The 21,356-nt window shown below is 40.6% G+C and overlaps 1 protein-coding gene across 7 annotated transcripts in view; it reads left to right on the plus strand.

The window, feature by feature from the left end:
• UROS (uroporphyrinogen III synthase) overlaps window positions 1-21,356 on the plus strand; it is a 64,988-nt gene that overhangs the window by 15,173 nt on the left and 28,459 nt on the right. For all 7 annotated transcript variants that reach the window (XR_008320336.1, XM_053312874.1, XM_053312872.1 and 4 more), the window contains 3 exons: window positions 111-207; window positions 4,713-4,787; window positions 20,756-20,830. Coding sequence is in view for 6 of the 7 variants with exons in the window: in XM_053312874.1 (XP_053168849.1) it covers window positions 111-207; window positions 4,713-4,787; window positions 20,756-20,830 (247 nt within the window). In the remaining variant the exon portion in view is untranslated. The remainder of the gene's footprint in view (window positions 1-110; window positions 208-4,712; window positions 4,788-20,755; window positions 20,831-21,356) is intronic.

The following is a 21,356-nucleotide window of genomic DNA, read 5'->3' on the forward strand; positions in this document are numbered from 1 at the left end:
ATCACCAGAAGACACCAGGAGCCTCTGCTTTAAAAAAGAATGAAATATTTGACTTTTTATTGTGTTTGAGAAATCACACCTAATCTATACATATTTTTGTTGATGAATAGCTTTTTCATCCTGAACAATATCGTGGACTAATTTTTACCAGCCCAAGAGCTGTAGAAGCAGTCAGATTATGTCTGGGAGATCATGCTAAAGAAGAAGGTAGGTGGAAATGTAGACAATAAAATATATACAAATTGTTTCACTATTTCTCTCTTCTGGGTTTGTTTTTTTTAAAACCATGTGCACCACCTAGGGATGCGTTTGCTAGGTGGTCTATAAATATAATTAATAAATAAATAGATAGCAAATCTGCATGTGCAAGCACATGCAGTCTTTAGTAGAATGCATTACCTTTGTTAATTTTGATTTACAAAAAGCATAAAAACAAAACGAGCATTCCTGTATCATGTTCTTCACCTCCCAGATTATGTATGCCAGGGATTCTCAAACTTGGGTCACCAGATGTTATTGGACTTCAACTCCCATAATCCCCAACTAAAGGGTTGCTGCCCACTTGAGTAGGACATCTGAGGGGGCCCTGCTCCGGGTGCCGACAATGAGGGAGGCCCGGCTGTCGTGCACTCGGGACAGGGCCTTCTCTGTTGCTGCCCCTAGACTCTGGAATGCTCTCCCGGTGGCCATTCGTTCCTCGGACTCCATCACAGTTTTTAGAAAGCTTTTAAAGACTTGGCTTTTTACCCAGGCTTTTACATAATCATCTTTTACTGCTGTTCTTGTGTGTTTTATCTGTTGTCTTGTTTTTATGCTTGTTTTTAGCTTGATGTTTTTACTGCTTTTTGCTGTATGTTTTTAATTTTTGTAAACCGCCTTGGGGTTTTCTTTTAACGAAAGGCGGTATAAAAATGTAAAAATAAATAAACAAAATAAATAAAGGCCACTGGGGCTGGGGATTATGGGAGTTGAAGTCCAATAACATCTGGGGACCCAAGTTTGAGAATCCCTGATGTATGCCTACTCGCCTGAGGCAAGTAGGAATTTTATTTATTTTATTATATTTGTACACCACCCCAAACTTACATCTCTGGGTGGTTCACAACAACATAAAACAAATTAAAATAAGAATTAAAATGTTAAAACAGTTTAAACCACAATTCTGATTAAAAGCTTAGGTGAATAAATGTGTATTTAAAGACTTTATAAAAGCTGTCAAAGAGGAGGTTCTTACTTCAGCAGGGAGCGCATTCTAGAGGCTCCGCATTCCAGAGGCAACAGAGAAGGCCTGTCTCCTAGTGACCACCAGATGAGCTGGTGCCAACTACAGACAGACTTCTCCAGATGATCTCAAAAGGGCAACGGGACTCATAATAAAGAAGGCGTTCTCTTAAATACCGCAGGCCTAAGGGAGGTCCTAGGGACATCAAAGTAGGTTGGGTGTTAGGGCATGATAGGTGCTACTGATGGAGGAATCTCCAGGAGTTCATTTTAATGAGCAGAGGCCACACTATCCATCAGGTTCGAGTTATATTATCATGACATGCCAGGTGCCTGCACACCCAGTAGTGTTGGGAAGAGTGCTTTGTACAGCTACAGATCTTAATGCCAACATAGGCCCACCAATCGGGGGCTTACAGCACACTATCTGAACCAATCATGTTAGAACAAAGTATCAGCATTATGCAAAGTAAGGATTGTGAAGTTCCCCCTAGCCAGGAGCTTATAACATAACTAGTTACCCAATTACAGTAAAGTTCAAACATCAGGCCATGTAGCTAATAAAACTGAGAGTATGCACCAGTCACCATTTGCCAGCAGTTCTTAACACTCCAATCTATATGTTGTTCCAATTCCCTCCAAACAGTATACTGACACATTATGTTACTATAGCAACCTTTGCAGCAGTACTTAAGTTCATAACTCACAGGCCAAGTTTAGTTACTTGACTAGGCCCAAACCAGACCCAAATAAAGTTTTTTTTCATCACTACCTACCATCAACCCACAAAAGAAATGGGCAATCAGATGATTTTATGGCGGTTTGGGGGAAAGGTTTAAAAAAAAATTAAAAATCGTCCACTTGCCCATTTCTTCTTTGAGTTGGATGGTAGGTAACATGCATCATGCCATACCAGCCAACCCACGTTTGTGTTTGTTCAGGGGTGTTCCAGGTTCCCCATTTTCCCCTGCGGCTGAAACAAGCTACACTCACATAGTGCACGTGACAAGTTTTGCATTGTAATTTGCAGTGTATTTTGCGTCCCTGCCTTGCAAAACACTGCAGAGTAGAAGCACACAGTTAAATCTATCCCTCCCAACACAGAACACCACACATTTTTTCAAACACAGTCCAATATTGCCAGCAAACCACTGACCCAGAATCCACTGCTAACCACAATGCCTGCGCTGCAATAACATCATTGGCATCAGCTGCTCTCTCACACACAATTATGACTCCTTACTTCAGCATTGCAACAGCTGCCACAGCAGCACCCTTAGCAACAAGCTTAGCCCTAAGCTGAACTATGTCTTCAGCCACATTTTGACTGAGTACACCTTGCAATGCAGATTGCAGAGCAGACCAGTGCAGTGAGTGACACACAAGTTAGTCTCAAGGCCAGACTTGGGGCTCATCTCATCTGCATTTGAACCCAGTAAGAAAGGAAGTGGCAGGCGTGGGGTGGGTGGGAAGCTGATTCCATGCCCTGCTTTGCTTTTTCACCTATTGTAATGACTTGGTGATCTTATAATAATAACAAAAAAGCTCATGCTTGCTGTTGCATTTGTGTCATCAGGTTTCATGCTGAAATATGACAAGAGCAGTCAAAAGCGATTGTGTGTTGTTATCTCTTTGTCATCCAACGGAGTTGTTGGGTGTGTGTCAACTGTGAGGGGTGATAATCAGAGCTGCAAAAGTGGGGAGGGTCAGGACTCCTTCAGTTACTCAATGGCTTTAAGGCTTACTGATGTTTATAAGCTTTTTTACAGTCATTGAAAAGTGCCTTGATGAACTTCTGTGTATGTTTTCAAACTTATCATCAGAAAAGGGCTGATCCTAAACTGGGGGGGGGGGGTACACTTTGTCAACTATGAAAAACACCCCCTTTCCTCCGTTTTTGGGGCTCAAAGAAGGTGAAAGGTTTCATAGCATGACAAGTAAAAAGAAACTAGCATTGTTTAGCAGCCCAGCTAGCAGCCATGTTCCCCTTCCCCTGACATCCATTGTGCCAGTTTTACTCTTCTCCTTCCAGATATCCATTCAGAGTTAGGGCAGTGTGGTGCAGGAAGCATTGCCCTCTTTCTGAATGGCTTCACTGCCCTTTAGGGATGTTGTCATATAGCCAAACCTGACTATGTAGTTCTGTGGTGTCATCACATTGGCTCACATACTGTACACATATTCGCCTAGCATTATTTTCAGTGACCCTTTATTGTGCAACTGCATTCCTGCAATTCTAGTGTCTTGCTTAACAACACTTTTGAACAACTGTGCAAATGCTCCATTGCTAGGTGGACGGAGGAGTATGTGAGCTATTTGATACATAATATCTGATTATTGGGATCACTCCAGGCTGTCCTAGTGTGAGAAAGTGATGGCTGTGTGGACATCTGCAAACAGTGCCCCCAAAATAAAAATGAAGGTTTGGGGGGTTTCATGGCTCTCACCCCCAAAGATAATATTTTGCAATTAAAAGGTTTGTGGGATCTACTTCAGAATAATGATAGCTATAACATTACTTTTCTTCCAAGTTTATAATTCTGAGATTCACTTAGAGTCTAATGATTTCACCTCTTTGCTGTGGCATATCTTTTTGAAAGGTCAACTAGACGGCTTGTAGAATAGATTTCATTTAAGCAATGATTTTTGTAGTGGAATTAGGAAACTGCATCATGGGTGGGGGAAAATAAAAGTACTTTTTATCTGTGCCTAAGAATGCTCCGTTTTGCATATTTGTAGTATATGATGTTTGATCTTCATAACAATATTGTGTTGTAGAATCAGATATATTTTTCTGTACTTTTTTATTTTTATATAATAAGCCAGCGAGGTGTAGTGGTTAGAGTGCTGGACTAGGACCGGGGAGACCCGAGTTCAAATACCCATTCAGCCATGATACTTGCTGGGTGACTCTGGGCCAGTCACTTCTCTCTCAGCCTAACCTACTTCACAGGGTTGTTGTGAGGAGAAATTTAAGTATGTAGTACACCGCTCTGGGCTCCTTGGAAGAAGAGCGGGATATAAATGTTTAAAAAAAAATCCAGCTTTTGTTTATCCAGTTATTACTGTCCCCTTTGGAACAGGTAGTTCCATAATTTGGATTATTTAAAATGAAACTTGCTTTATTGTCTACATAATACTGCTTTTTTTCCTCTCCAGTCTTTTAAAAAAAATTAATCAAGCAATGTCAAAACATAAATAAATTTGCAGGTTAAATATAGATTTTGTAATCTGCAAGTATGTAACTGCAAGCAGTCTCTGTTCAGCCAAAGACTTTTGAAGCATGTTAGACTGCTGTTTTATACTGAACAAAAATGCAATTTTGATTGCTTTGTATAATCATTGACATTTATAAAATAAAAATTGTTATTAATATTTTGCTGATCTCACATATTTTCAAAATAAACAATTTATTGGGCACACATCCAAATTGGCATTTTAGTATTTCTACTTTATTGTCAAATGCGTAAACATAATGTAATGTCTTACAGACTGGAAAAATTCTGTCAGAGAGAAATGGAATTCCAAATCAGTTTATGTAGTAGGAAAAGCTACAGCTGGACTAGGTAAGTCACATTTTCAAAGAAGTTCTATTTGTTCTCTGTTTTTAAAAAGTATGCACCATAATTTACAACAAATATGTGTTTATTTTGCTGTTTGTGAGAAAACCTTATTAAAGCAACACTAGCCAGTAAATTATCTTCCATATTATTTACTCTTTTATACCCAGCATAAACCTCAGAAGTCATTGAACTATAATGGGGATGACCAAATCATCAACATGCATCCACTACAGAAATATAGGATTTGTTACGGATAGGACATGCTAATGCATTTGAAACATAATTTGCATGGTCTGATTGCTGTACATATTGTATGATTGTTGTCCTGTTTTCAAAAGTAGCAGATCTTGGAAAGGTGTTTCATTTAAGTGTGATAGAAAATTCCTGCTAAATCTAACCAAGTTTAGCATGAAGCCCATTTGAAAACATGGAAGTGAACACAACAAGCCCTGCTAGATCAGACAAAATACCTATCTGTCCAGCGTCCTGTTTCACACCAATGCCACCAAATCTGTCTGTGAAGCCCAGAAATGGGACCCACAGGCAATTTCCCCTTTCCTGCTGCTACTTCTTAGCGATTGGTATGCATTTCGTACAGGAAACTTGGTTTCTGACCTTTTGGAATGTCCACCATGACATCTCGGTTTTCTCCACATCCAATATAATTAGAGAAGTAAAGGTCTTTCCCCTCACACTTTGTTTTTTTCTAAATTTAGATTCTCATGACTTCATTAGATACTGGCCGATCTATACAAATGGTATCATAGCTTGTGGGCTTCAAGCTGCCCACCAACTAATTACTCTCTTGGAACCTTAGCTGTACTGTATTTCTTGCTAAGTAGCACTAACTAGGGACATTTTTGACAGGTAAAGTTAAAAGGGGGTTTAGATAATTTGTCTGTATTTCACTGCAGTAGATTAAAGTAAATTGTTGGCCAGGCCATTTGCAGTTGATAGGTTAATGGCAATTATTTTTGTTTTCATTTGATTTAGAATGTTTGGTTTTATAATTCTTGTGAGGGGGATACATTTGAGAGGGGGTTTTGTTTAATGATATGCAATATAAGTTAAATTCATACCAGATGGTTTAGACTGCCACTTTTGTTACTACATGTTACTGTTGTTTAAACTTCACAAGACAGTGAGGCTGTTCTCACAAGCAGCCTAGCCCACGCTGGGCTAGGTTAGTCAGGGGGGAGCACCGGGATCTGTGCGGATCCCAGTGCTCCTGCCAAGCCTAACCCCACTCCTAAGCCCGGCTCTTAGCTGAGGTTGGTTGGTTATTTATTTATTTATTTTATTTTATTTACTTACATTTATAAACTGCCCCATCCAAAGGCTCTGGGCGGTGTACAACAAATTTAAAAAGACATAAAAATACACACCATTTAAAACACAATGCCAAAAACCATATAAAAACCATATAAAAACCATTTAAACTAATTAAAGTACTTTAAAAAACATTTTACAAGCCTTGGAAGGCCAGGCCAAACAAGTAAGTTTTTAGGGCTCTCTTAAAGGCTGACAGCGAGCCTAAACTGCGGATATCTGCTGGGGGTGCATGCATAGGCCAGGAGCAGCTACAGAAAAGGCCCGATTCCGAGGCACTACCAGACGTACCAGTGGTAACTGGAGACGGACCTCGCTCGTGACCTCAACGAGCGATAGGGATCATACCGAAGAAGACTCTCTCTAAGGTAGTCTGGACCCAAGCCGTTCAGAGCTTTAAAGGTAATAACCAGTACTTTGTATTTCTCCCAGAAACTTACCGGCAGCCAGTGCAACTGCTTTAAGACAGGCATAATATGGTATCTCTGGATTACCCAGAGACCAATCTGGCTGCTGCATTTTGAACTAACTGAAGCTTCTGAACTACGTACAAAGTCAGTCCCATATAGAGTGCATTGCAGTAGTCAAGCCTGAATGTTACTAGCTGATGCACCACTGTTTTGAGATCATTCTCTTCAAGGAATGGACACAGCTGTCGAATCAAACAAAGTTGATAGAAAGCGCTCCTGGCCATAGCCTCCACCTGAGATACCAGGGTGAAGCCTCGATCCAAGAGCACTCCCAAGCTGCGTATCTGTTCCTTCTGGGGGAGTGTAACCCCATCCAGCACAGGAAGATCTAACTCATCCCTTAAATTCTGATCCCCCGCAATGTGCCCCTCCGTCTTGCTTGGATTTAGCTTCAATTTGTTATCCCTCATCCAGCCCATTACTGCCTGTAGGCAGGCATTTAGAGAGTGAATGCTTTCATGATGATGATGATGATGATGATGATGATGATAAGGAGAAATAGATTTGGGTGTCATCAGCATACTGATAACACCCTGCACCAAATCTTCTGATGACCTCACCCAACGGTTTCATGTAAATGTTAAAAAGCATTGGTGGCAGAATGGAGCTCTGAGGGACTCCATATAATAGCTCCCATTTTGAAGAGGAGCTGTCACCAAGCTCCACTATCTGGAATCTGCCTGAGAGATAGGAGCGGAACCACTGCAAAGCAGTGCCTGCTATCTCCAATTCCCCCAGGTGATCCAGAAGGATACCATGGTTGATTGTATCAAATGCCATCGAGAGATACAAAAGAACCAATAGAGTCACACTCCCTCTGTCGATTCCCTGGTAAAGGTCATCCATCAGGCCAACCAAGGCAGACTCAACCCCATAGCCCACTCTAAAGCCAGTTTGAAATGGTCTAGATAATTGGTTTCCTCCAAAACCTCCTGGAGCGGGTTAGCCACCACTCTCTCAATCACTTTGTCCAACCATGGGAGATTGGAGACCGGCCTATAACTATCCATCACTGAGGAATCTAGGGAAGGCTTCTTAAGAGTGGTCTAATCGTTGCCTCCTTCAAACAAGGAGGCATCCTGCCCTCCCTTAGCGATGAGTTAATGATATTAACTAGGCCATCTCCAACAATTTCCCTGCTAGATAGAAGCAGCCAAGTCAGGCAAGGATCCGGAGAACAAGTGATAGGCCGCACCGCCTCAAGCAGCTTGTCCACGTCATCACGCATCACAGATTGAAACTGATCCACTCTAATACTGCAAGAGGGATTGCTGGACACCACCTTAATAGACTCTGCAGAAACAGTGGAGTCCAAGTCAGCCCAAATACAAAAGATTTTGTCTGCAAAGAACCCATTAAAAGCATCGCAGCAGAACAAATTCCCCGGGGATTGGTCTGAATTGGAAGGAACCTGAATCAGACTCCACACAACCCAGGACAGCTCTGCTGGACGCAAACCTGCAGAAGCAATGGGTGCAGACCAGAATTGGGTATTTGTCGCACACACTGCAAGCGCTCCCTTAACCTAGCTGCTGGGATTGTATGTCTCCTTGGGCTGCATGGAGCCTGGGGAGACACAGAGACAGGCGCCTAGAGCGCCCTTCTGATGGAGGATCCCATTAATGCACTGTGCTCATGGTGCATGGAAAATCTGGAGGCTGGGATGTGTTGTCCCAGCCTCCAGAGCACCGTGCTGCATGGCACATCGCAGATTGGGAGCATGGACTGTGCTAGCAGCATTTCTGTGATCATCATGGGGGAATGTGAGTTGGAGCAGCCTTCCCCTCTGCCTGCCCAGTCATGTGAATGGCCCCAGTATGTTTTTTCCTCCTCTGTTAATGTAGCAGATTTCATTATGAATTAAATTCAAGGAGGTGTTGTGGGTTTCAGATCAAAGCTTCAATGTGCTAAACAGCAATTGTCTCCAATGCAGATTTTGTACTTCTGTAACAAGTGCCCTATTGTAAGTCTCATGGCATGCTTAATTAATAGGTAGGGCCAAACTATGTTATGTTAAATCTGTAGTTTGGCACTTGTGTGCTTGTTTGTTTTGTTCTTTAAAATTAGCTGTGGTGGGGGAATACAGTCTGGATTGGCTCCACAGTACGTGGAGAGAGGCTTTAACCCTTTCCCTCCTTTGTAGTAGGTCCACCCCCCTCCCATATTTCCCATTTCTCCTGAATGGTAAGCTTCTGTTGGCACCAATAGGAACTTTCCTCCAGGGGTACATGGCAGCTGTGGGGGCACAGTCCAGCTTAGGACTGTGGCAGGAGCAAAGGGCTAAAGCTCCCCACGTTCAACTTAGCATAACATAGGTTGTTTGTTGGGAAAGAAAATGAGGAAGAAGCTTCTGAGGACTTGCTGATGATTGCTTACACCATTTAATATGTAGGGAGGCATTACTTAGTTTATAGCATTCATTCATTCATTCATTCATTCATTGCATTTGTATACCGCCCTATACAAAAAGTCCCCGGGTGGTTCACAATATAAAAACCATTAGAACATTAACATAATTAAAATGGGAGCAAACATGGAGGTGAATGGCTGGAGTTTTTAGAGCTCCTCCAAAACACTTGTGTTTTTCCTGTAAATGCCAATCTGAATACTTCTTAGAGTCAAACCGTTTGCAGATAAAAAGAGAACTCCAACTCGATTTATTACTACAATAAATAGAACCTTAATATGGGACGGAAAAAACTCTCGCGTGTAAGTCCGACCGCTGTACTGACTGAATCCACAGAACGGGGGAGACGCTCCAAACAATCTCGTCTGGACCAGTATTTAACTCCTTCTGTAAGTCCTCAGTCTAAGCTTTCTACTTATAATAGATATGAAGCACTAGGATTCTCTAATGACATTACAAACAGTGCTGTCAAGGCTATAAATTCTGACCCTTTAACAACCGACAGTATGCAGAATACTGCATCGGAGCAGAACGCGATGTAGGCTCAGCTCTGTAAATTAATGGCTGATACTTTGCAGCTCACCCTTCAAACCTTACATAGTATGGAAAGAAAAGTGGATGCAATAACTCTTATGCTGAAACAAGTTCAGTCTGAGTCCTTTAACATACCTCAGCAGACTAGCTGCCCAGATGCCTTAAGATCAGTGAAATCTGAGATGAAGCAGCATATATCACGACAGATGAAGGACAATAAAGTAAATCGTGTACTACAAGCGAACTCTATTGCTCTTATTATAGAGCGCATACCAGTTAATTATGCTAAATGGAGTTATAAATCAGCCATTCTGAGGTCATTAAGTTTGCTGACACAATGCCACGTTCTGGGCAGAGACCTTGTAAAGTATACATATTTACCTGATGTTAATTCTCATCAGAGAATTCTGCTCACCTTTAGAGATGAGAAAATTCCAAGAATACTCCTTCGGATAAGGGTGCACTTAGTGTGGTTTGGAATTCAAGCCAGGAGACATTTTATTAATACTGTTAAGACCACCTTAGTGAGGAGAGGGTTAAGTCCGCAGTCATCTGAAAGCCGACTGCCATTGTTTACTGGAAGTGAAGATAACTCGGGAAATTTCAACGCAGACAAGCTCTCAAGGTCAAGCCCACAGTATCGTGCCAGAGGGGATGGTAAAGCAAGTGAGACTGAACAACTGTTCAAGACAGAAAAATGAGATACTGACTCAAATTTCCTCTAATGAAGGAGAAATGATCTTGCTGAACTCTCTATGAAACATGACTCGGTGGTGGATCTGCAAGACCAAGGTCCAGTGCATCACAACCAACTCTTGATTGACCATGTGAGAGTAGCCTTGTATGAAAATGCTCAATTGAAGGAAAATAGCTGGGGCGGGGGGATATTAACTGACCCTCATTTTGATAACATCGCAGCTCTACTGACACCTAAGGACAATTCCTCACCAAAGAGAGATGCTCAAACTAAGTTCGGTAAAGATACTTTTGGTGTCAGTGTAAACAGCTCCCCAGAGCAAGAGACCAAGCAACTCCCTGATCTAGATACAGTATCATTGAGGATAATAACTCTGCTGGACAACAAGTGTTGTAATAGATCTTTGCAGAGGACATCTGAAACAACTGGACAGATCCAGGGACCTACTCCATCTGAACAGGGAAAAATGCTGGTTGTAGATTGACATTTAAAGCCTTTTAGCGAGGCTGCAACACTTGTGCGGAATGTGGCTGGCTTAAGGTCTAAAATTACTGACCCTGATTTTATGTCCTTTATCACCAAGTATGAGATATTGATAATGCAAGAAACTTGGTTGACAGAAGATATTTCTCTTTCTGGTTATATATCGATTTCATTAAATGCTGTAAGAACTGCATGCAGAGGCAGGCCTAGTGGTGGCTTAGCAGTCTTGGCCTCCACAGCACAATTGTCCCTGCTTACTATGGACTCCTATGCCCTTGCTACCCAACTTAATATTGGGAGCTTTAAATTGATATTGATTAATATCTATATACCGCCAATGAGTTCAAGTACACAAGTGATAGAGACATGGGCTAAAATGGAAACCTTTATTGCAGACATATTAATAGTGCATCATGATTCCCATCTGATTATTGCCGGTGATTTTAATGCCCGGTTGGGGAAGAATGATGAGGCCGTTTTTGCAAAATATCATTCCTACCCAGCAATGCCACTCACCCCTTCTCCCCTATTTATAAGGCTTTCGAAGGATGCTATAATTTAATTCTCAGGTCTGAATTTATTATCAACTCTCCATAAATTGGATCTACATTTGCTCAATGGTGCGATGCAACCGGACTATCCGGCAGAGTATATGCACTGGACAGGTCCAAATCCTTCATTAATTGTGTTGCTGTAACAAGAAATTTAGCGCCATGGGTGGTACTTTCAAGTGATACCCCACCCGGAAAGTGACCATTTTCTATTACTGCTGAATATAACATTAAGAGGGAGAATTTCTTCGGACTGTGAACGGGCTTTAGGTATACAAAGGGCAAAATGGACAGTTGGGCAGGCTGCACGCCTCACTGATTTACTTAACTCCTCAAAAGCCCAGTACTTACGGGATGTTATCATTCAAGGGACATCCGTGCCCAATGGTAACTGCTTGCTAGATCATTGTGATAGTCTCTTGACCTTAATACATCCAATGCTCATTAATACTATTCCAAAAACTGGACGGAAAGCTTTTTCCCGTCCCTGGTTTGATAGAGATTGCCTAGAGGCGAAAGGTACGTTAATAAAGGCACTTGATGGATATACGGATGATACAACTAAGTTCAATGTACAGGGTCTATTAATAATGAGGAGGCAATATAAGAGGCGGTTAAAACAAAAGAAATCTCAATGAATGATACAGAGAGGGAAGGAGTTAAATGAAGCGGCCAAACTGAAAAATCAAAGCACCTTTTGGCGCTTGGTAGCACCTTCATTAGGACGGGCTCCCACTTTACCTGATTGTATAATTCCAGCTGATAAATGGGAACATCATTTTTATGAGATGTACAGACAAAATGATGCCATAATGGTGAGTGTTGAGGCATATACAACTGACACCCCGAGATGGGGCCTGGTCTCCTGCTCGGAAGTAGAAGGTCTTGTAAGACAGTTTTAAAAGGGCAGAGCCCCTGGAATTGATTATATTACTCTATAGAGGTGATTCTGTTTAACTTAGACTGGTGGGTTCCAGTTTTAGCCTCACTGTCACGTATATCGATAATACATGATATACGTATTATAATAATTCCACCCCATTGGGGAGTGGCGATAATAGTCCCAATATATAAAAAAGGTAGACGGAGTGATCCTGCAAATTATAGGCCTATACGTCTCCTGAGTGTGATTAGTAAAATATATGCTAAACACTTAGCAATTAAGCTGGTGGACTGGATTGAGGATAAGAACATTCTTGCAGTTGAACAGGCTGGCTTCCAAGCAGGTCGCTCTACTACCAAACATGCTCTGACTCTCCATTATCTTTTTGAAAAATATACGGCTAATCTGGGTGCTGCGCTTTATACTGCATTCATAGACCTGAAATTAGCGTTTGATTCCATCTCAAGAGACCGGCTCTGGCAAAAACTAATAGATCTGGAAATTGATAAGAGATTACTACTATTAATTTATAATCTATATGAGAAGTCTCGATTGCGTGTCTGTTGTAATCAGTATGGTTATTTATCGTCAGATGTTCCAACTAGTAGAGGAGTAAGGCAGGGTTGCATTTTGGCACCTATTTTATTTAACATCTACAGGTGAAACTCGGAAAATTAGAATATCGTGCAAAAGTCCATTAATTTCAGTAATGCAAATTAAAAGGTGAAACTGATATATGAGACAGACGCATTACATGCAAAGCGAGATAAGTCAAGCCTTAATTTGTTATAATTGTGATGATCATGGCGTACAGCTCATGAAAACCCCAAATCCACAATCCTAGAAAATTAGAACATTACATGGAACCAAGAAGACAAGGATTGAAGAATAGAACAATATCGGACCTCTGAAAAGTATAAGCATGCATATGTATTCAGTAATTGGTTTGGGCCCCTTTTGCAGCAATTACTGCCTCAATGCGGCGTGGCATGGATGCTATCAGCCTGTGGCACTGATGAGGTGTTATGGAAGACCAGGATGCTTCATTAGCGGCCTTCAGCTCTTCTGCATTGTTTGGTCTCATGTCTCTCATCCTTCTCTCGGCAATGCCCCATAGATTCTCTATGGGGCCAGGTCAGGCGAGTTTGCTGGCCAATCAAGCACAGTACACTGTATACTTTTCAGAGGTCTGATATTGTTCTATTCTACAATCCTTGTCTTCTTGGTTCCATGTAATGTTCTAATTTTCTGGGATTGTGGATTTGGGGTTTTCATGAGCTGTACGCCATGATCATCACAATTATAACAAATTAAGGCTTGATTTATCTCGCTTTGCATGTAATGCGTCTGTCTCATATATCAGTTTCACCTTTTAATTTGCATTACTGAAATTAATGGACTTTTGCACGATATTCTAATTTTCCGAGTTTCACCTGTATATCAACTCAGTGGTGAGCTGTTTATCCAACATGTCTATGCACCCACCAAGATTGGCACAGAAACCTATTGCAGTCCTGCTGTATGCAGACGATATGATCCTTTTATCCCAGACACCCATAGGACTACGTCGAGCATTGGCACAATTAAGTTTATTTTGTAACAGAGAGATGATAGAGGTAAACCACCAAAAGACAAAAGTTTTGGTGTTTGCTAAATGGCCAAAGAGATATACTTGGCACATGAACGGAAATACAATTGAACAAGTTCCATCTTATAAATACTTAGGTGTTGTATTCCATTCATCTGGCTCCCGTATTGTGCATCAAAAACATATTATTCAGAGTGCCCAATTATCAATGAATCTAATCTAACCATTTCATTTCTCATGGGGAGCTTCGTACATCCCTGTTGCAATAAAACTACTGTTAGCCAAAGTGTGTCCTCAGATTATGTATGGTGCACAACTGGGCCCATTTAGTAATTTTGCTCCGCTAGAAACACTTAAAACTAAGTTCATAAGAACTATATTACAGCTGCCGTGCTATGTTTCAAATACTGTCATTAGAAGGGAGGTGGGTCTGGTTAGATTCGAATCATGCTATTGGAGAACTATTATACTTTACTGGTTAAAATTGGTATTCACAAAAGTTGGCCTAGTACATTTAATTCTGGAAGACTCCTTTAAATCCAAATGGAAATTGGCAATTACAAAAAAATTACTATTATATGGATTCTCTCAAGAAGATCTTATTAGATTGGGTTTCGATCAGGCTAGAAGAACAATTGTGCAACATATCCATGACATGGAGTTGCAGATGGAACATGCAAAGTTATCAAGTAACATTTGCATAGGAAGTCAGAGCATCGCACTCAAGCCTGCTACATATTTAAGTACCGTAGCATCCTAATTCCAAAGTTTCGACGAGCTCTAACACTTGCCCATGTAAATGCTCTCCCAACAGCTGTGCTCCATGGGAGATTCCAGGGTATACCATATGCATCAAAATTATGCCGTTGTGGATCTGGTAACATTGAAACAACTGCTCATGTTCTTCTGTATTGTGATTATTACAGAGACATAAGACGCCAACTAATTGCCCCACTTTTGATTAATTTTCCGGGTCGTGGAGATGATTTTTATTTAAACTATTTACTCACCAGTCCTAGTTCAGACGTTATTCATATTGTGGCCAAATATTGTTATATAATATGCCAAATGCATATAAATGTAGTCTGATTTTATATTATTATTATTTTCTTATTTGTTTTATATTGTTGTATTGCTGGTCTATGACCAAAATAAAGTTTTTTTAACTTACTAATTAAAACAATTTAAAATACAATAAAAACTCTAAAAACTGAAACTTTAAAACTATAAACTAAAAGCCTGACTAAACAGATATGTTTTTAGTTTCTTCTTAAAAACAGTCAGAGAAAGCAAAACTCTAATTTCATTAGAAAGCGAGTTCCAGAGTCCTGGGGCAACTCTAGAAAAGGCCCAGTTTCAAGTCTCCACCAACCAAGCTGGTGACAACCACAACTGGACCTCCCCAGAGGTGGTCAGGTTGATGAAAAAGAAGGCGTTCTCTTAAATACCTTGGACCCAAGCCGTTAAGGGCCTTATAGGAATAACCAGCACTTTGTATTTTGCTTGGAAACTTATTGACAGCCCATGTAGTGCTTTCAAATATAACTTGACCTCTTCAGGCAGCCTTGGAGACCAACCTAGCTGTTGCATTCTGTACTAACTACAGTTTCTGAACTATGTACAAAGGCAGCCCATTGTAAAACACATTGCAGTAGTCAAACCTGGATGTTACCAGCATATGCACCACTGTTTTAAGGTTGTTTATCTCCAGAAGCAGCTGGCGAATCAGTCGAAGCTGATAGAAAGCACTCCTGACCACTGCCTCAACCTGAGAAATCAGGGAGAGGTTTGGGTCCGGAAGTCCAGAAACTGCCTTGGGATTGTTTTTAATGAAAGGCGGTATATAAATCTAACAATAAATAAATAAAAACAAGTACTCCAGACTACATATCTGTTCTTTCTGGGGGAGTGCGACCCCATCTAGAACAGGCAGATCTAAATCACTTTCTAAGTCTCGACCTCCCACAATGAGTACCTCCATCTTGCTTGGATTCAGCCTCAGTTTGTTCTCCATCCAGCCCATTACTGCCTCTACGCAGGCATTTAGGGAAGTTAGGCCATTTTCTGATGAAAATGATGGAGAAATAGATTTTGGTGTCTTCAACATACTGATAACACCTTGCACCAAATCCCCTGATGATCTCACCCAGTGGTTTCCTGTAGATGTTAAAAAGCATTAGAGGCAGTATGAAGCCTTGTGGGACTCCATACCAGAGCTCTTGTTTTGAAGAGCAACAGTCTCCCAAGCGACACCATCTGGAGCCTACCCGAGAGGTAGGAGCAGAGTCACTGCAAAGCCGTGCCTCCCACTCACAACCCCTTCAGGTGCCCTAGAAGGATACTATGGTCAATGGTATCGAAAGCCGCTGAGAGATCCAAAAGGATCAACAGAGTCACACTCTCCCTGTCAAATCCTAATTGGAGATCATCTGACAGGCTGACCAAGGCCATCTCAATTCCATAGCCTGCCCGAAAGCCAGTTTAAAATAGGTCCTGATAATCCGCTTCCTCCAAGAAAGCCTGTAATTGAGATGCCACCACCCTATCAATCATCTTGTCCAACCATGGGAGGCTAGTGACAGGCCTATAATTGCCTAATTGCGAGGGATCCAATGCAGGCTCTCTTGAAGAGTGGTCTAAGAGTGGTCTAATTGCCTCCTTAAGACAAGGAGGCATCCTGCCCTCCCTCAGAGAAGCATTAATGATCTTAACAAGACCCTTTCCTAACCTCACTGCTAGATCGTATAAGCCATGTTGGGCAAGGGTCAAGAGGACAGGTGTTAAGGTGCAGTGTCCCAAGTATCTTGTCCACATCCTTGAGAGTCACAAACCAAAATTGATCCAAAACCAATTTAACCACACAAGAGGAGCTGCTGAACACCTCCAAAATCAACTCTGCAGGAACTGTAGAATCTAGTTCAGCTCAAATATTAGAGATTTTATCTGCAAAAAACTCATTTAAAACATGAACATGTAGAGGGACATTGCTTAGTTAGTGCTAGCATCTCCAGTATTTCATTTTGCTGGATGTATCCACAAGCTTATTTTGAAGGCTAAGCAAAGTCTTTCTTAGATTCTTTCCTTTCGTGTCCCTTCCCCTTCCTTAGATCTTGTCTTTAAACTGTTTACACTGCAGACCGGATTTATTTTCTTAACATAATATACAATGCCTAGCTTTTGAGACACTTATTAAATAATAAGTAATATTATTCCTATTACATCTCCTTGTTTCCCATTGACTCTTACCAATATCTTATTTCGCTTGTCTGTTCTTCTTTCTTTCATATTTCATTATTCTTGATCTTTCACTCTTGTTAAGAAAATTATTTTCATGATTACTAGAAAACTACTTTTCATGATTACTTCTGATATCACTTCCCTTTTATTACGTCTTGTTCTACTGATTCTAGGATTTAGGGATTTAGTAGACGTGTTTTCTTGGCTTCAGTCTTACCTTTCTGAGCATTCTTTTTTTTTTTAATAGAGCAACTCATGGCAATTCACCATCTTTACCTCTTTCAGCTGGAGTTCCTCAAGGCTCTGTTTTGGGCCCTCTTATCTTTGTCCTTCCTATTATGTATCCTTTTAATATCTGTTATCACTTTTGTGCTGATGACCTGCAGCTCTTCTTCTGATCTCCTTCTAATATCTCTGCTTATCTTGTTCTTATTTCTTCTCATTATTTTAAGTTAACATCTCAAATTGAACTGTTTGTCTGATTTTTGTATCTGTACCTTTTTTCTTTTCTCCCATTTGAATAATAATTCTATTCTTCCTTCTCCCCAAGTATAGAACCTTGGAGTTCTCTTTGACTCTTTGCTTTGTTTTAATTCTGTTCACACTTCTTGTTTCCATCTTTTAACTATTGCTATAATACATTATCTTTTGTCTGTTTTTACTGCAAAGATAGTAACTGACATCCTGATTAATGAAGCATGGACAATCCTGACATCAGCAGCCCTGCAGCACTAGCCCTCTCACCAGTCTGCACACTTTTCAAAGAGCACTCTTACATGAGAGCACAAATAGTTTTTGGAACTTGTCTGCACTTTGGAAGCACTTTTAGACCAGGAACACACTGTTTGACCATTGCAGTGTTTCTGGTCTAACAGAGCTTCTGGACTGTGGATAAGCTCCAAAATGTATTTGTACTCTTTAGAAAGCACAGAAACCAGCATAGGGGCTAGCACTGTGTGAGCGCTGATATGAGGAACACCCTCATTTCATTGGTTGGGATGTCAGCGATTGATTTATTCTTTCCTGGCTTGATCAGTGCAATTCTCTTAATTTTTTTGCATGAATGAATGAATAGCTTTATTATTATCATAGATTAGACATAGAAGCAAACCAATAATACAGCATTCAGATAAGAGTTCCATCATAAAGTACACACCAACATTGTGGCCGTTTTATAGTGGCATTTTGGAGATAAAGCCGGAGGTTAACTGTTGTGTGGATCTTAACATGGAATTTAGCAACTTTATGAGTGACAGAAGGGTTCTTATCTGCAAGGAGAAGTGTGGCATAAAATTCATCAGTTCGGCTATGGAAATGTGATAACAAGGGAGTAATAAGACTACGTCGACTATGATTATAATAGGAACAATGTAGCAACACCTGGTGGATAGATTCAACCTTGCCTGAACCACAGGGGCAGATCCAACTGGCCAAGAGAATTTTCAGAAATTTCCCAGATAAAACTCCCGATGGTAAGGCATCATGTCTTGCTCTGAGAAACACTCGGTCATGACTAGGTAGGGAAAGTGACAGTAGATAACTGGCATGTCTCCTGACTAAAGTCACCAAGGTGCCCATTTATTTATTTATTTATTTATTACACACATTTCTATACAGTCCAAAACTCATGTCTGGGTGGTTTGCAATAAAAAAATATGACTAAAACAAAATTAAAACAATCTAGAAATTTAACACGTGTTAAAAGTGTTTAACTATTAAAATTGTAAATCTGATTAAAAGCCCGGGTGAACAGATATGTCTTGACTAACCTTTTAAAAGTTGTCAGAGACGGAGAGGCTCTTATTTCTTATGGTCCGTGAAATAACACTTTAAATTACCAGATGGTTATCCTTACAGTAATTAGCCAGGAGACTAAGAGTTCTCCTAAGACCTACTGGGGTTCGTGAAATGATAGCAGCAGCATCCACATAACAATAAAATTGGGATTTTTAGCCCCCCAGATATTTGGATGGTGTAATCCTGGGTCTGAGATATTTTTGGCTGAGGTGTTTATGTACAGCTTTTAAAGAGAGAGGATGCCAAAATGCACCCTTGTTTGACTCCTTTGCTAGTAGATATTAAATGTGAAAGTGATCCTGGAGGGTTATGTCTCACTCTTGTGCTGGTGTTCTCATAAGTTTCTGAATGAGGAAGAGTAATCACCTGTCAGTATCCCTAAGGTTTTCCCACTGGCTTGGCCTCAAAATTGAATCAAAAGTTGATTTGAAATCTACAAAGGCCACATACAAGGAGCACTTGGGCTTACTGTTGTACTTCTCGATGAGATGACGTAGTACCAAGGCATGATCCATGGTTGAATGCCCTGTTCTAAAACCAGTCTGTTCTTATCATCCCCCCCCCCCCAAAAAAAACACTTTATTTCTCCATCCAGTCTTGGAGCTTCCAGTCTAAGTGCCTTGAGTAGAGTTTACTCAATATTCAGCAGGCTGATCGGGCAGTAATTAGCAGGATCACATATATCTCCTTTTTTGAGTTTTCATCTTTTCACAGTTTCATAAACAGTTTCACAAACATTTTCACTCTCAGTTCTGCTGCTTATTTAGGGTTTCCCCCCCCATTTCATTTCGCTCATGTTTCTCCTTTATTACACTATCTTAATTAGGTTCTGTTTCCTTCCTCGTTCCATTTAAATTACTTAATTTTGTGTTTAAATCTCTTTACTTTTATTTCCTGTCTTCACTCACCTTCTTGTATTCCCCACTCCACTGATACTCGTGTCTTGTTCAAACTTCAGGTAAGTACTATTTCAGCTGGTTGCTTCCTTTTTCTTGACTTCATTACTCCCTCTATCACACTTATCTCCCCTTTCCTGAAAGCGTTTAAATAGCAACTGAATCATATTGCTTCTCTCAAGCCATTAACTACTTTTGCCTCTCTCCTCCCCCCACCGCCCCATGGCTTTCTTGTTCTTTGCATTATAAGCCTGTGGGTAGCTTTTGTTATTCTTTGTTATTGTTAAAATGTAATGACTCTGTTTGGCTTGATAAGTTTTGCCTATGATCATGGTTAGCACTAAAGAAGACTTGAGGTGTTGCTGTTCTTTTCATCTTCAAATATAATGTTGGGGGTACCCTCAGTCATAGGATACTTGACAGCTGCTATTAATGAAAAAAGCATTCTGTCTCCTTATTGCACAGTTCCAGCTACCAATGTCTGAGGATCAAACTAGATGTTACCTTAAGTATGTGATTGGGGCCCCCATGCTTGTTTTTTAATTCAGTAAATAGCAGCTGGATCAGGGGACCCTGTGGACTTGGACTGCGGGAGCAGGGAGTTAACATCTGCCCCTGCCCCAGTCCCAATATGAGTCCTGCAGCCAATGGGAAATCCCCCCCGCCACTAAGGGCAAATAGCCACAGGGGGAATCCAGACTGGGGCCATAGTGGGGGTAGAGAATTAACACTCCTCTTCCATGCTGCAATTCTAATCCCTGAGGACCCCCCTGATCTGGCTGCTATTTATTACTGAATAAAAACTAAGCACACTTTCACCAATCACATGCTTAGAATAATATCTAGTTTGACCCTGAGGTTGAAAGCAGAGCATCATTTTGCCACATCCTCTACATATTCATTGTCCTCCACACAGTTTTTTGATCACTCTAATTCTAAGTAATCCATGTTCTCTAATTCTAACTTTCATATATCCTATAAAAAGATTTAAACAGCACTTTAAGATAATGTCAGTGTCTTTTTAGAAGAAGAATCTCTTAACTGACTCACTAGAACTTTAATCTCATCCTAAGTAGTTCTTTTTGTTGTTTTCTTTTAGTAGCTGAAATAGGCCTCATACCACAAGGAGAAAACTGTGGAAACGCTGAGAAGCTAGCTGGATATATTTGCTCCCGTAAGTGGATACACATTTTCCAATAACTCAATTATATTTCAATAACACATTTTTCAATGACTAGATTATTATTTTATCATCTACCATAAAATTATATGTGCTTTTTAAAATTACCTGTAAGAATGCGTATTTTCTGTTTTTGAAAACTATAAAAGGCAATTCTACAATCCTGAGATTAAGCTATGAACTGCCAAATATGTGTTACCAAACTGTTTGGCACAGGAATACTTGCAAATAGTAATTAATAGTAGGGCTGCACTGAATTTTCATCACGTTTGTTTTTCACAGTGAAATGTGACATTTTAGGTAGTGTGGAGATTTCTCCAAAAGAGCAGCAGTCCGCCTGGAATAAGATTGCATTTTATTGCAAAATTGTGATCACTCACCTTCCCTTGGCAAAGCACTTGACAAGAAAGAGGAAGGGTTATGTTTGGCATCCTGCTGCAGAATGTTTTCCTTGGTTCCTCGGAAGAAGGGGAAGAAGGCCGTTTGTAGCAATATGCAAAATGTGATCCTTCTTCCTCTC

Source organism: Hemicordylus capensis, chromosome 3 (genome assembly GCF_027244095.1).
Source record: "Hemicordylus capensis ecotype Gifberg chromosome 3, rHemCap1.1.pri, whole genome shotgun sequence".
In the NCBI taxonomy this organism is placed as follows: Eukaryota; Metazoa; Chordata; class Lepidosauria; order Squamata; family Cordylidae; genus Hemicordylus; species Hemicordylus capensis.